The following is a 16,859-nucleotide window of genomic DNA, read 5'->3' on the forward strand; positions in this document are numbered from 1 at the left end:
TTTAAAACTAGAAGGAAGAAATCCTCAAAGCAAATTGGAGGGGCTGCAAGATTGTCCAATCAACTAGAAAAATTATGCAATACATCTGACAATATGAGTCAAGCCACATCTAATTTGACTCCTATTATAAATCCATATGATATTCTACAAGTAGTCAAAGTGCTTGATAGCATGTCGGAGGAAGTTCCAGAAGCTAGTCCACTATACTTTTTCTCACTGAAATTATTACTCAGTAAGGACAAGCGAATTGTGTTTTTATCAATTAATCCCAAGATTAGAGGCTTGTGGCTTAAAACGAAAATAGAGGATAGTTGAAAATTTTCTAGTCTTCTAGGGTCTAGAGATATCTACTATGTGGCTAAACAATAATGCTAAACTAGTTTTATCAATAGTTGTTTAGGCTTGGTTTTTGGATATTGAATTTATGTTCTACGTATTTATGTGTAATCTAGTTTTATCAATAGTTTTTTATATTTGATTTTGGATATAAAATTTGTTCACACGTTATGAGTATGATTGACAATTCCAACTGTGATGAAAGTTATGATGAAAGGGAAAAAAAAAGAGATTTTACAAGGCATGGAATGTTTTAACCGATTATTTCTTGTTGCATCTTCTTTCGTGCAATTATATTATAAGAAGTATATATTGAAGCAATCATGCATTGATTCAAAACAGTCAAGTGAGGCATGGATCCGAGAAATCCTTAACGGTCATAAATCACTTTGTATGATTAATTTTAGGATGTCTAAAATTGTATTCACAATTTTCAAACTTCAAGACACATATCTTCTAGTGAAATGTTGGGAATTTTTTTTGTACATCTTGGGAACTGGTGCAAAAGTTTCCCTATGTCGAGAAAGATTTCAAAGGTCTGGAGCAACAATAAGTCGATACTTTGCAATTGTGCTTGAAGGATGGCCATTGATCTAATTGCACCCGAAGATCATTTTTTTAGCTCAATACCTGAACAAATACGTAACGATTCTAGATATGTGCCACATTTTAATGTTAAAACTTAATATTATATTATTATATTCTAATATTTTTTGTCTATTAAAAATATGCATTGGACTAATATGATTAATTGTTCAAGATTGCGTAAGTGCAATTGATGGTACTCATATTGTCGCTATTCTTCCACCAAATGAACAAATTCCTTACATTGGAAGAAAACGTGTCCTGACTCAGAATGTTATGGCAATGTGTGATTTTAATATGTGTTTCACATTTGTTATGGCTAGATGGGAAGGATCGGCACATGACACTAGAATATTTCCTGATGCAATTCAAGATCCAAAATACAAATTTTCGCACCCACCAAATGGTAAGATATTTCATTTATTTATTTATTTTAAAGTAATAAAGTATAAGTTCTTTAATTGATAATTAAAAGAAAATAATTCTTGAATTAATTGTTTATCATATTGTGACATGTAGGAAAATATTATCTTGTTGATTCTGGATACCCTCAAATGAAAGGTTATCTTCGACCATATAGAGATCAACGATATCATTTACCTGAATTTCATAGAGGTAGACCGATATCTGGTAAAGAAGAGATATTCATTTATTCAGATTCATCATTAGTAGTGTGATTGAACGAACTTTTGGTGTTTTGAAAAAAAAATGAGTCATTTTAAGGGATATGCCAAGTTATAGTTTTGAAAAACAAACAATGATTGTTGTTGCTACAATGGCGATACACAATTTTATCTGAAAACATTTCAGTAGAAATGATGCAGATTTTATGGAATATGAAAAGATTACCCGAACATATGAGAATATTATTGATCCAGAAGATGTAAATGATGGAGAAAGTGATGATGATAATGATGATGGTGAATCAAACAATTCAACTGGTTTTGATGATAATGATGATGGTGAATCAAACAATTCAAGTGGTTTTGAAATGGAATTAACAAAAGATGTTATAGCTTCTAGTTTAATAAATGCACTTTAAATTGTAAATGTTAATGTAAATTTTTTAATATTTGTATTTGATATATAAATATTACCCTTTTTGAAACTTTATTCCAAATACATGTTATATTTTAATTTTTAGGTTTATGTTTTCTATGTTATAATAATATCTAATATGGGTTATATATTCAAATTACATTTTAAAATAAAATAATACAAAGGTGTTAATATTTAATTACAAATATTTAATGGTTATATTTAAATATTTAAAATATAGTTTATATATTTTAATTAAATTGTATAAGTAATTAATATTAATTACTTAGAAATATTTAAAATTTATATTTTATATATTAAAATATTAACAATAAGTTATAATAAATTATTTTTTATATTATTGATAAAATATCATAATACTAACTAATTTGAACATTATTTAAATACATATTTGTTACTTTGTAATACCATGTCTAAAATTGTCATTTTATTTCCAAAAGCATTTTCGACAGCAATAATAAACACTTAAATCTTAAATTAAAATTTTTAAAAATACTTCTTAAAAGTACTTTTTCACGTCACTTTTTAAATGCAATACTAAACTAACCCTTAATGATTGCTTAATAATGTTTAAGTTATGGGCTAACATTGGCCTAATTATGAGGTAGCCATCCAAGTGAAAATGTTGGAGGTTTTTTTATAAAAATTACCCTAAAATTTTAATTATTTATACATATGATTCACTTTGAAAATTATGTACATAAATTATCTGTTTTGAACAGTAAACGTCGATGATGTCATTGCCATTAGTGTCACCACTTCCAATTTTATTTTAAATATATATATATATATGTATATTTTAGTGTCACTGTTACCATTGGCGACACCAAATTGAAATATAATTATATAAAACGTTCAAGGATTTGATGAAGTAATTAATTTTTTAAATTGTGCGAAAAAGAATCATAAGTTGAAAAAGAATTCTATACTTATTGAAAGATTCTTATTTTTGCAAGCTTTAGATGTTCTTATGCCAACCACCTCACTATTTTAGAACAATGACCTGATTTCAATGGAATATTTTATATCTTACTTTAAAAGCATATAAACCAATTGAATTAATAATGTAGGGTTAGGCACTACCATAATCTTCATCAATGTTAGAAATGCCCTTTTCGTTTCTGATTTAAATAAAGGTGAAAATTTGTTTAAGGTAAACTAATTTATTAATTATTAAATTATAATAAGTTTTGTTTTCATTATTGAATTATTTAAAAGTTTTTATTTAAAACATTAAACTATTTAAAAGTTTTTATTTAAGTTGTTAAGATGTTAAATTTTTTTTAAAGTTCTATCAATGAACTCCAAACGACGATTCAACGACCAGTATAGTAGATTAGTATTAATTGATGAGTAAAAGAACATATATTAGATCTAAGTTAATAATGGTCAGTGGAAGAAATTAGAAAAAAAAAACTATTTAAATTTTAATTCGCAGATTCATTATATCCAAATTTGTTTCATGAAGAAAAACTAAATTGTAGAGAAAAAGGGAGGATAGAGTTTTTGATTAGTGCAAACATGTGAATAGAAAAAATTATATAGCATCAATTTTAACAATCTAGTAACTTTAATGAAAATTTTTAAATAATTTAATGACCAAATTATAGATAAGTGAATTACAGCTCAGACTTCAACGAGAACTTGGGGACCCTGCTATGATGGTTTACAAAGGACAGCTTCGATCTTTGGGCATCTTTTTATTATTTTCTTTCCTTTTGGAGTTGAATAAACCGTCCTCTCTTTTGATGCTTCCACGTTGTTTCTTGGGCTACATCCAAAGGACAGTGCATGTATGGAAGATTGATAATTCATGGGTAGTCAACTTTTGAGGCCCATGTCAATATTATGTGAAAAGCAAAGCCCAATTAAAGATGCAAGGAAAATGAAGTGTTCAACATAAATACACAAAACCAGTGTTAAGGCATACAGAAATCCTGAAACTTTATGCTTGTGTTTAGGCATTATTCAGATATATTTTTAGGTGGCCATTAATCTAATAGATTCTCAAGTGTTTTTAGGCCCACGCAGCTGTCTTTATACAGATACAGCAGCTACAACTCTCAAGTCAAACTCTAATAAATAGATGCCGGTCCTGCTGCTATTTATGTACCATCTAAATCAACAACCATTGCCAGCCACCCCCATGGATCGACCGACAAATGTGATGAAGTTCAAGTTTGCTTAATGCTTTCATATTGTATGCATCATCTTTATGACCCCACTTCTGACCGTCCCTCTAAAACTCAGACCCATTATCAGACCCATTATCATGCAATTGTCTGTCCTCAATGTTGTACCAGGGCGACACACAGATCGTTTGTTTCTGCCTTTTTTTGAGGCGTGCAAGTCATGGGCAATTCCCCCCCATAAATTATTTTGGCCTTTTTTGTTTCTTTCCTAGTTTCCTTCCTGGTCCCGTCCCATTCCCGCCTCTCTTTTTCTTTATACCTTCCATCCCTATATTCCTTAGACTTCTTAATTTAATCCCTCCACTTTCCTTTCATTTAATATAGTCCGCATAATTGTTTGATTTGAAAATTAAAAACCAGTTGATAACACTGTTAATTAATTTTCATTCAATTCAAATATGTAGCATTTTAATATTCAAATATTTGATTTAAAAATTAAAGTAAATTAATAACAATATTCAAAATAATAAAATTATCAATTGGACTTTAATTTTTAAATCAAAACTAAAATTTTGAAATTAAAAGTAAAGGGATTGAATTTTATTGATACTGTGTACAAGGGAGGAGATATGGAGAAGATAAAGAGTAGTATGCGGTGATGTTAAGGAAGCTAATTCACCTAGGGAGGTGGAAAGCTAAAAATAGACAAGAGGATAGGTTGATTCCTGAAACAGGAAGATATTGCTCAAGGTAAGTTAAGGGCTCAAAAGATCAACCTCTTCTTCTCCGTTAGGAAGGTATATATAAGAGAGGTCCTTTTGTCCTATAGTGTGACGTTGTAGGTTGTTATGGCGAATGTGCTGACAGTGCACGTGGGGTGCGGACATAGTGGTCCTAAGCAATACGAGGTTGTTGTTACTCTCTAGTGGGGTACACTTGTCGTTAGAGGTGTGTTCATACTTGAGAAGTGTTTGAACCTAAAAAAGGGGTGCCTGATGAGGTTACTTGATGAGCGGGTTGCCTTGTCATGGGAGTGGGTGGAAAGGCCACCTTCGAGCGGGATCAAGTGGCTTGGCTTGGCTTGGGAGGATGTCCAAGCAAAGAGAGGCCCAGTGACGAGAAGTAGGGGTGAGCGTTCGATCAAATTGAATAAAAATTTTTGAGTTAATCGAATTGACGAATCTTATTTAATCATCTTAACTCAATTTGAAATTTTCTCGAATCGAGTTGAATGAGATGAAATTTGAATCAAATTAAATCGAATATATTTATTCGAGTTAAATTAAAAAAATGACTTTGGGTCCTTATAACCACTACCACCCACCATAATCAAATTTGTTATTAACTTTCATCCCCTCATAATTTATTTATTAAACTTTTATATACGGGTTAGTTTTTTGTTTGCTTAATTGCTTCAATTATCTTTTGATTCTTGTCACCATGTATTTTGAAATTAAAATTATATTAAATATAAAAATGTAATTTTTAATAAAATTTATTTTAAAGAAAAAATGTAAAATTGATACCAACAAAAAATTTAACCGAATATTTTATATTATTATCAATAATTCAATTTTAATATAAATTAATAAAGATTCAATATGATTAAACAATTCAATAATATAAATAGTATCAAATATGAAATTGAATTCAATAACATAAATAGTAGACATAAATTGAAAAAAAAGTTTTGGGGTTTAGGAAGAAGTAAAAGTTTTGGGGAAAGCAAAAGAAAAGAAAAAGTTTTGGGAGGTTTGGGGTAGTAAAAGTTTTGGGGAAGGTAAAAGAAATTTCTTTTTTTGGGGGAGGGGGTTGGGAAAGTTTTTTTTTGGGGGAAAGTAAAAGGGTTTGACTTCTAAGAAGGGGTTTGAGAGGAAATGGAAGTAAAATGGTTTGATATTTAGTTTATTCGAATTATTCAAACTCAAAAATTCTCAATTCAAACTTGAAATTTGAAAAAAAAATCGAGTTGATTTGATTAACTTGCTTAATTCGATTTGAATAATTCGAAATTCGAATTTTTTTTCTACTTTTTTCTAGTCGAACCGAATTTTACTCACCCCTAACAAGATGTAGAGAGGTTGATTCTAGCATTTGAGTGTACTAACACGTATCCAAGTTATGGGGTATAACAAATTTCAAATTTCTAAAAAGTATAAGAATTAAATTTCAAAACATTTAAAACTATAGGGATAGAGGGGAAATTAAACCTTTTTACTTTCCGTATATATTAGAAAAAAAAATAGGCCATGTAGTGAGTGGCATTAAGACATCTAACATTGATAACTTGTGACATATCTAGCCGACTATAGTTTATTTAGTGGTTAATTCTAATCTCTTCAGAGCAAAAATAATAATAATAATAATATATTTTAATTTAGGCTAGCGTAAAAAGTCTTCAAATTAAAAAAAGTAATTAAATTTTTTTTTCACTCGATTGATTACTTGAACTTTCAAAATATATAAAAAAAAGGCTCTCAAATTAAAAAAAAAAATTTAAGTCCTTGCTTGTTTTTTTACATTCAATTGCGTACTTAAATCACTCCTAATTTTTCAATTAAAGTCATCACATGTCACAACTATAATGTGACATATTGCAAAAAATGATAAATAACAAAAACCAATAAATGTTATAAAAACTATTAAATTTTAATAAAAACTATAAAAATATTAAAATTTTATAAAATTGTAAAAATTTATAAAAGTTGTAAAATTTTATAAAATCATAAAAAAATTATAAAATATATAGAAATGTAAAATTTTCTAAAGTCATAAGAAAATTATAAAATTTGTAAATAAATATAAAATTAAGTAAAAAATTATAAAATTATTATCTTGAAAGAAGCATTTTATAATTTTTCTATAAATTTTATTGATTTTTATTTCTTATCATTTTCCACCACATGTCATGCTCTGTTGTGACACAAGATGGCTTTAACTAAAAAACTAGGTCGTTAACTTTAACAATCAACAGTTAAAGTTCATGGTTAAAGGGCCCTTTTTTTTTCCTTTTATAATTTTTTATGATTTTTATAAAATTTTACAATTTTGTTATTTTTATAATTTTAATATATTTTATATTTTTATTAAATTTTAATATTTTTATAACTTTTATTGATTTTTATTTTTTTAATTTTTTTTTGTTATGACACGGGGTGGCTTTATTAGGGGTAGTTAAATTTAACAGTCAATTGTTAAAGTTAATGGTCAAAAGACCTTTTTGATGCATCTAATAGTTTAAGTACCCAATTGAGTGCAAAAATAAATCAGGGGCTTAATTATTTCTTTTGAAAATATTTGAGGGCCTTTTTGATGCATTTTGAAAGTTTAAGTATCCAATTAAGTGCAAAAAGAAAAGTGGGAGCTTAATTTTTTATTTTTTTTTAAGTTTGAGGACTTTTTACACCAATAAGTATAGAGATGTCAATTGGGCGGTACGACTGCGGGGTGCTCCCCCGCACCCATCCGCGCCAAGTAACTTGCACTTTTATTATTTAATATTTATGAGTCATATATAAAATTGTATTGAAATTTGATTTAATGATTTTTATTAATTGAAGGTTTAATTGGTATGTTTCTAAAGTCAACTGGTTTTAGAAATGAGGTATTGGGACCTTGTTTTTATAAATCGAGCCCATAAATATTTTATTAAATATTTACAAAGTGGTTGTATAGGTGTATTAAAATTTGGTTAAAAATTTTAACGTTTAAATAGTTAATTAAGTAAAAGGACTAAATTGTAAAAGTTACAAAAATTTATTTCTATTAGTTAAAAGGATCAAATGGCTATGAAATTTTAAAATAATGGACCTAGAAGGTAATTATATCATATACATTATGGTGGACAATTATGGGCATGATTTTATTATTTTATAAGTTATTAATATAAGGGTAAAATGGTAATTAAGTAATAAATTAACTTAAACAAAAGATGAAGATAGTTGTCATCTTCCTCACTCTCTAGCCAGATGGTTGTCATCTTCCTCATTCTTTAGCCAACCGATTCTCCATGGAAATAGAAACCTAACATTCAGCCAAGCTTCAAACTAATGCATGGTATGTAAATTTTTGCTCATTTTTAGTGATTTTTATGTTTTTGAGCTCGTATTAGCTTAATCTAGCTAGCCTAGGGGTCAATTTGTAAAATTGTTAAATGTTTAGGGACTTGTCATGAATGAGTTTGAATGTGTTTTAAATTTGGTTGATAGATAAACTTATTTTGTTAAATGATTTTTGGATGATTTTGTGTTTAATGATTTGTTTGAATAAGTAGTAAAATTCAATGTAAATTGTGTGAAATGCGGGAAAATATGGGCTTTTATAAGGCTAGGGGAAAATAAGGTATTATAAATTTTAATTAAAAGTGATTAAATTGCAAGTTTCGAGTTTAAGGACTAAATTGCATAAAAGATAAAATATTGGGGTAATTTTGTAAATTTTCCATTGATAAGGGTTATAAGTTGTATTAATTATATTAAGTTATTTGAATGATTTAATTGAATAAAAAATATTATTTAGATCAAGAAACAAACCAAACGAATCTAAACAGAGGAAAAGCTAAAGTGTCAGATTAGTTGTCTACTTCATTTTTAAAATAGTTTTTTTCGAGGTAAGTTTGTATAATGGTAAACTGGTTAATTTCTATTTTGAATGAATGATTAATTAAGGTTATTCTTTATTTAACTTTAATTGAATATAAATTGTTAACTAGTAATTTAGAGTAAATCATAAAGTTTATTCATTTGATGCATATTTATGAAAAATGTGGAAATTTATGGATTTTTATATATGAAATGGTCTGTTGAAAAGAAGTTAAAGAACTCTACATGGAATATGTCCCGTTTGAACCTTGAGAATTCTTAGGACACAAATGACATGTCATTAGAGATTATACGATTTCGAGTGCTGGTCCTGGATGTCCTATCGATGGTTGAGGTCCTACATTTGCTGCAGATTCTCCACAACTCGTGTGAGCAGCATCGTATAGCTAACATCTCGACCCATAGCTCATGTGAGCATTATAGAGACAGTTACAGTTTCATGTACAGGCGTACTTTGCGTGAGAATTTCCCGAGTATCCGATGATATTCTATTTGGTTCAATGGGTATATAAAGTTTTAACAGGTATGTGATTACATGAAATGAACCATGAATTTTGAGTAATGATATGGATTGTTATGAAATGTGTAATTGAAAGGAAAATATGGCTTGGTATATATGTATGAGTGATGAATTATGAAAGTGAAATGTTAGATATGTTTTTATGCCATTCTTTGATTGGATTTTTATATGTAATGTTACACCAACTAACCTTGTGAGGTGGTGTTTATAGGAAAGGAAAGTTGGTTTATGACATAATGAAATTATGTTTGGTTGTTTAACGTAAAATGTTCGTTAAGCTTAAGTTTCTTTTATACACTTGCTAAGCACTAGTTGCTTATATAGTTGTTTTTCATTGTTTTGTAGATCATCAGAAGCTCGATTGATTGGAATCTTGTCGAAGCTCTCTCACACTATCTGTATTTTGGTAGTTTTTGGTTATTTCGGTTAATGGTTATAAATGACATGTATAGGGTTTATATGTAATTTTGGTTCCTTTGATGTTTTGAGTTTGTGATAAGCTTATTATGATGAAGTGCTTAGTTGATGTTGTGTTTGTAAATGATGATGTAAATAGGTGAAATTTGCACTTGTGCATGTTCTATCTTATATTAGGTAAGTCATGGTTGAATGGTATGTTTTTGAAATGGTTGTTGGTATGTTTGATCTAAGTTTATTTAATAAACTTGTAATGTTGAATGGGATCATGTTTGATTTCTGGTTGTGGTACATTTTATTGGTACATTGGTTAGTCTTATAGGTTGATGGAATTGGTATGTTTCAAATGTGCTTAAAATGTATTTTGGTCATCTGAATGTTTTTGGAAATGGGGTGTCTTGGTGTGCAAGAATTGGGATTGAAATGACTTGATTTAGAGGAAACTTATGTTGCATACGGCCTGGGACATGAGCGGTCACATGGCCCCGTGTGTGTGCCATTATTGTTTTAGGAGATGGTTTCACACGATCTGGCACACAGCTTACCCAAAATCGAATGCTCACACAATTGGCACACGGCTTGTGACATGATCATTGGACCCTATTTCAAATACCTACACTAAAGGACACACTGGCTGGTACACAGCCGTGTGTCCTGACTTCAAATGTCCACACAATAGGGCTATGTCACACGACTGTCTGACTTTGTTTCTAAAATTTTCAAGTTTTTCCAAAATTTTCTGTTTTATTCCAAATTGATCCTAGAGTGTTCCCAAACTGTATTTAGGGCCCTGTAAGCACAATTTAAAGCTTATAAGTATTTTATTGCTTTAATTAAATTAAGTTATTAAATGATAGTTCATGAATTGCATAATTGTTTATATTTTGATGTTGAATGTTTTATTTTGTATGGTAATGCTCTGTAACCCTAATCTGACGACAGAGACGGGTTAGGGGTGTTACAAATTCAATATAAAAAATGACATGTTACTATTTTATAAATAAATTAAAATATATATCATAAACTACCTTTAAAATCAGCCCAAATCCAATTTTGAGCATACATCAAAGCCTCAACAGTTTCTAGTAGAAGTTGACTACAATAAGGATCAAGAACTCAACCACTAGTACTGAAAGCAAACTCCGAAGGGACTGTAGAAATAGGAATGCTTAAAATATCCTGCGCTATTTGTTGAAGAATGGGATATATGCTTCCATTTGTCTTCCACTAGGTAAGGATATCAAAATCATCACAAAGTGGTACATTAGAAGCTTTCAAGTATTTTTTTCAAATATGATTTTTCATAACTCTGACTCTTATCTTACTCCATAAATTGTGCAAATTCTTGCATATACGCATCTCCTCTAATGTTACCAATATCACTAGGTGCTTGAGAACTAGTAGCTTGAACCCTACCATTCTTAGACCCATATTCATCTGGCGAAGAAAAGTACTAATTCTACTAACCTCCCTCTCAGCTTCATCATGATCAAATATTTTTTTTAAATAAAAGCGGATAAGGGTCATTTTGTATTCTGGATCAAGGATTGTCACCACACCCATTAAACCACTAACACCAATCCACTACTTGTATTTTTTTAGCATTACTTGTGCCATTTTCCTTATATAATCATAAGGAGGCAAAAGCCAATTAGATATAGCAAGTTTGAGTACCAATTTTGGGAAAATAAATATTGGTAGTAGGAAATCTTGAAGCAGGGAAGTCAAAGGTGGTAGTACTAAACACTTCCAATTTTTCACATATTTTCTTTACTTTTTCCCAATCTTCACTGTTTGGTGGATTCTATAAAGATTATCTTGGCAATTCAAAACAAAAAACACTTCTCTATACTTCATAGCAATTGTAAGCATTTCAAAAGTAAAATTCCATCGATTCTTGCAATCAAGTGTCAATTTTTTTATTTTTTATTTTTGTATTCAGGAACTAATTACCTAGCTACTTGTTCAAACTTTTGGGTTATTTTATCAAAAGCAGTCCAAAACACAACACTATCCCAAATTTTTTGGACACCATCAACTACAACAACACTTAACCCATACTAAATAATTGGATTTAATATATGAGTACAACAACGCATATAAAAAAACTGACTGTGCAAAAGAAGAGAACCATAAGGAAACTCTCCATGCCAAATATCTATCATTGCATCATTAGTCGTACAATTGTCCACAGTGATAGCAAACAATCTAATATCAAGATTCCAAGATTGAATGCATTCTCTCAAAGTGTCAAAAAGTCTCTCAATGGTGTGGGGCTGGGACATAACAAAACCTACCATATACAATGAATAACCAGCTAAAAAAGATCTATCCCTAAAATATTTAAAAAGAAGTCAATACCTTATGATTCGACTTTGTAGTCTCCAAGCATTATTAATAAAATGTGCAGTGACAGCCATATAGCCTTTTCTTTGGTTATTTGCATTCTGTATATTAGTAGTTAAGGTAATCTGACTCTTTTATTTTCTCAACAATGTGATAATATTCTTATTTTCAGAAATATATCTTTGCATGATGTCTTTCTTAGTTGTATTGTGACTCGGTACTTTAAACCCTGATTGAAGTGTTTTAGAATACTTTCTAAAACTATAATGCTAAACCATGCTAATCGGGTACTCATGAAAAATTATCATTTCTACCAAGACTTTTCTTCCATCCTCTTGGTGGAACTCATATGGTGCCAAGGTCAATGTGTCACTTTTATCTGTAGGATTAGCCTTTACACTAAACAATTTAATTTGTTATATATCTTGACATATTCTTTTTGGACAAATTTTTAGATGATCTTTCAAGTGGGTTGTTCCATCCCTTCTTCCACCAATAAGAAGCTTGGAACAATGGTTGCACTTGGCTTTTATGGCATCACCAACTTACTTTCTTGTGAAATCAATCCAAACTGATGATGTATGTTTACTGGGCTTTCATCATCATCCAATGAAATTGGAGTACAACTTGTCAAAGTCGATGGTTTTGAGGGGGTAGAAGCATTAGCATCTGGACAGGCCATTTCCCTGAAACATTTGCAAAGCCATAATAATATATTGTCAACTAAACTAAAGTGCTAGCAACAAAAGGCTTAGTATTCATTCTAGCATGAATGTTGCATTCTCAAGTTCAAGGTCATTAAATAGAGCATACATTCACTCATTCTAGTTAATATTCTACTTCAAATTTAATGGAAACCAAATTACCCAAAAGCCAAAAACGATATCTAATTTTTTTTCTTCCACTAATCTTTATATATTTGGCGAGAACTCTGATACCTTTTTTTGGTGAGAAATAATAAAAATAAAATAAATTTCGTTAGAAGTCTGATTTTGTTTATCTAATAAACCAACGTTTTTATCTAATATCAAACAAAACATGAACAAAACATCACTCAATTGAACAAAACAAAAAAATTAATATAATGACTCCACACAACTATTCAAAATTAATGTAATGACTCACATAAGAAAATATAAACGAACAAAAAACTAATTTAATAACTCATTCCTTTTTTGTTTTCTTTCTATATACTCATTACTTGACAAAACCACTTATAAGCTGTAAGCTTGTTTGCTATTATTAATTGGAGAATGGATAATGAGTAACTTTTTCTATATTGCTAACAAATTTTCATGTTTTGTGTAACGCCCCAAATAATTTATTTCTTCTTCTATGAAGATCTGACACAACTGTATATCTGCTTTAGCAGTTAAGGGTTCTGGGTGTGTGTGAGAGGTCTTGGGTTCAAGTCTCACATTTGGCAAATTTTTGTTATTCTTTTTAAATCAAGCTCTACCCTTGTCAATGGGCTTTTATTAATTACCTGAAAATTCATGTCAAAATGAGCCTGCTGGTTCAAGTGGTAAGGAGTTAGTGTGTTGGAGGTTCTGTGTTTGAATCTCTACGCAAGTATGGGTATTATTTTTGCAACAGCCCGATTTTAGGCCTAGTCAAAATAGTGGTTTTGAAACCACTAGCTCGAGGTCAGAGAAATTATTTTTAATATTATTTAATGTGTGATGGCATGTTTATAAAGGTACATGAAAATTTTGGTGAATTAATTTTAGTGTTTGTGAGCTTAATTGCGAAAAAAGGACTAAATCGCATAAAGTGAAAAAGTCCTATTTTGATAGCTAAGGGTGTCAAATAGCTAGAGAACGTAAATTGGGGGTCTTTAAAGGGAAATTAGACCCTTTAGAGAGGCTTGGCCGGCCATGAGACAAGGAAATTAACATAGTCAAATATTAGGTGAAGTTTGGTGACTTATTTGACCAAAAAGAAATAAAATAAAAGAAAGATGATATCATCCCTTTTCACCATTTCTTCTCCACCTAAAATTCAGCCATTGTAGGGGTTTGAAAGCTTGAAAATTTCAACAACTTGTAACCCTCTCATGTAAGTGATTTTGATGGTCTTTCTTGATTATTTTTGTATTTTTAGAGCCCTTGTAGCATGAGCTTTCAAATGAGAAAGTCTAGGGTTTTACCATGAGAGTGTTCATATTGTTTTCTAAAATTTTATGGAAGAAATGAATCATGGTTGTGAAATAAACAATTTTTGTACTAAGACCTCTCATAAAAACCTTAATAGGACCATTTTGTAAAGTTTGTAAAATAGATAGTAGTGTTATGAAATATTGAAAATTTGGGGTTTTCATAAGAGAGATAAATGGTCGGTTAGGCTTAACTAAAATGAAACTCGATAAAAATCGATTTCTGGGCCTAGGGGTAAAATGGTCATTTTCTGAAAGTCTAGGGAAAAATGGTCATATTTCCCAAATTATAAATTATTGAGTGTTTAGATTTAATTGATGATTGAATGACTAAATGTTGTCATTTTAGATTAAGAAATACAAATCTGAACCTAGACTGGGGGAAGGCCAAGTAAGTAGATTAAATCAACTAGTCGCCACATTTTGAGTACCAAGATAAGTTGTATATAAATAATGAAACTACATCGTTATCAATTATGCATGAATTTTTATAGCATAAATTGCTTAATTGTGGTAATAAAAATACATGATAATAATAGAGATAATAAAACTCCCAAATGAACCTTAAGAACAAATCGGATATTCATGCCATGACATTCGAGTCATTTGTGTGCTAGTGTAAGACATGTCTGGGACATGCGCCGGCCACATTATGAGAGCCAGTGTAAGACCATGTCTGGGACATGGCATCAGCATTGAGACAAGAGCTAGTGTTAGACATGTTTGGGATATGCATCAGCCTCGAGATGTAAGCTAATGTAAGACATGTCTGGGATATGCATCGGCTACGAGATGTGTCAATGTAAGACCATGGCTGGGACATGGCATCGGCATGGATATGTGAGAGCTAGTGTAAGACCATGTCTGGGACATGGTGTCGATTTAATAGATGAGCCAGTGTAAGACCATGTCTAGGACATATCATCGGCATTATACCCTATGTTTGAGGCTTAGTGAATATTCGATAGCTTTCCAAATGGTTCAACAGTGAGAATTGCAATTTAAGTTAAACGAGAAAAGTATAACCATGTTATGAATAGTACAGGTACCTATTTGAAATATATGAGATGTGAGCTTAATAATGCTATGTAAATTGTATTGGATAGCGATGAGTAAGTTGTGTTTATGCATACTTTTGTATTACGAGCATGTTAATAAGTGGTAACGTTGTTATATTTAAATTACAGGCAACTTACTAAGCTTTATGCTTACCTCGTTTCTTTCATTTTCTTATAGTGCCGCCTAATTAGCTCATGGATCAACGGACGTCAGAGACATTGAACACACTATCAATCGAAGCACTTGGTATAGTTAGATCTTCTATTTTGATTATGGCATGTATAGGATCTTGGCTTTAAGTTTTGTGTTAATGTTAATTGGCCAATGTGTTGGCTTACTTTAGCATTTGATTCATTTTTGTATAAGGCTATGAAAAATGGCTAATATTGAAAGTTTATATATAAAAGCAAGATAGTCTTTCATGAATGTGAAATTGTTAGCATGGTTGGAAATATGAAATGTGTATGGGCCTTAGCATGGTTGTTTGGTTGAGAAATCATACTAAGGCTTTGTTATGTTGTTTGGTGATAGATTGTGTTTCAGGGTGGCAAAGGGCTTTGTAGATAGCCTTATATTATCCACACGGGTAGACACATGGCCATCCCCAAGGGCGTGTTGCTTTTCCGTGTGTCCTCTTCACGTAAATTTTACAAGTCAGTATACATGGTAGTAAACACACGGGTAGAGACACAGCTGTGTGTCTCAGCCTTGTAGAGCACACGGCCTCTGGCCATGGGCGTGTGCCTTGGACGTGTGCCCTAAATTGGATGCTAACGTCAGAAGCAAAATGTCAAGGTTTTTAGACACGGGCTAGGACATGGGTGTGTTTGGCTATGTGAAAACCACTGTAGGTTCGAATTTAGAATTTAATTCATACGGACTCGGGACACGGGCGTGTCCTCTCGTGCTTAGGCCGTGTGACCCATACGGGCCTTTAGCACGGCCATGTCTTAATAGCCACACAGGGGTATTGCCCTTCCACACGGGCGTGTGCCCTGCTTCAAGTGGTATTTTTCAATAGTTTTCAAAGATGTTGGGATTAATCTTGGGGTATTTCCAAAGCGTGATTTAGGCCTATGAGGCCCATATTAAGAGCTTGTAGATTAAAAAGGAAAAGTTTTAAATTGGACCTAGTTCTTATAACTCAGAAATAGTCGTATGCATGTGTTTAAGTGTGGTAATGCCTCGTATTCCATTCCGACATAGGGTACGGGTGTGGGGTGTTACAAATTTTGCTTGGTTTAGTGGTTGAGTTTCGGTAGAATTAAAATTCTAAAGTGGTTGGAATTAAGGTGTTAGAGGGAAATTGGGGGATATCAAAAATTGAATTTTATTTTTGTTATTTTTTTCCTAATTCTCTCTGTTTTGTTGTTCATCATCTTCCAAAAAATAAAAACAAAATCCCCATTTTTTCCTTTTCGTTTTATTTACTCACTATCAGAAATTAAATTATTTCTTCGTTCTTGTCTTTATCACTAATCTTTGCTGCTAGGCATTTCGAATCCTTGATTTTTGGGTAATCGGTAAGTGGATTTCCGTTTGCTTTCTTTCCATCGTTGTTTTTTGAATGTTGAAATATTACTTTATGTTGTGGTATAGGAGAAGGCATTACTGTAAAGTTTGCTTCGTTCGTTCGTTCGGGGTTAATG

General features: G+C 30.9%; 1 protein-coding gene across 1 annotated transcript; it reads left to right on the forward strand.

Annotated features, from left to right (window-relative positions):
- Positions 1-1,236: 1,236 nt before the first annotated feature.
- On the forward strand, positions 1,237-1,963 carry LOC108471348 (uncharacterized). The gene is made up of 3 exons (XM_017772980.1): positions 1,237-1,327; positions 1,441-1,551; positions 1,746-1,963. The coding sequence occupies exons 1-3, from the start codon at positions 1,237-1,239 to the stop codon at positions 1,961-1,963; spliced, it is 420 nt and encodes a 139-aa protein (XP_017628469.1).
- Positions 1,964-16,859: the final 14,896 nt, after the last annotated feature.

Source organism: Gossypium arboreum, chromosome 3, assembly GCF_025698485.1.
Source record: "Gossypium arboreum isolate Shixiya-1 chromosome 3, ASM2569848v2, whole genome shotgun sequence".
Lineage (NCBI taxonomy): Eukaryota > Viridiplantae > Streptophyta > Magnoliopsida > Malvales > Malvaceae > Gossypium > Gossypium arboreum.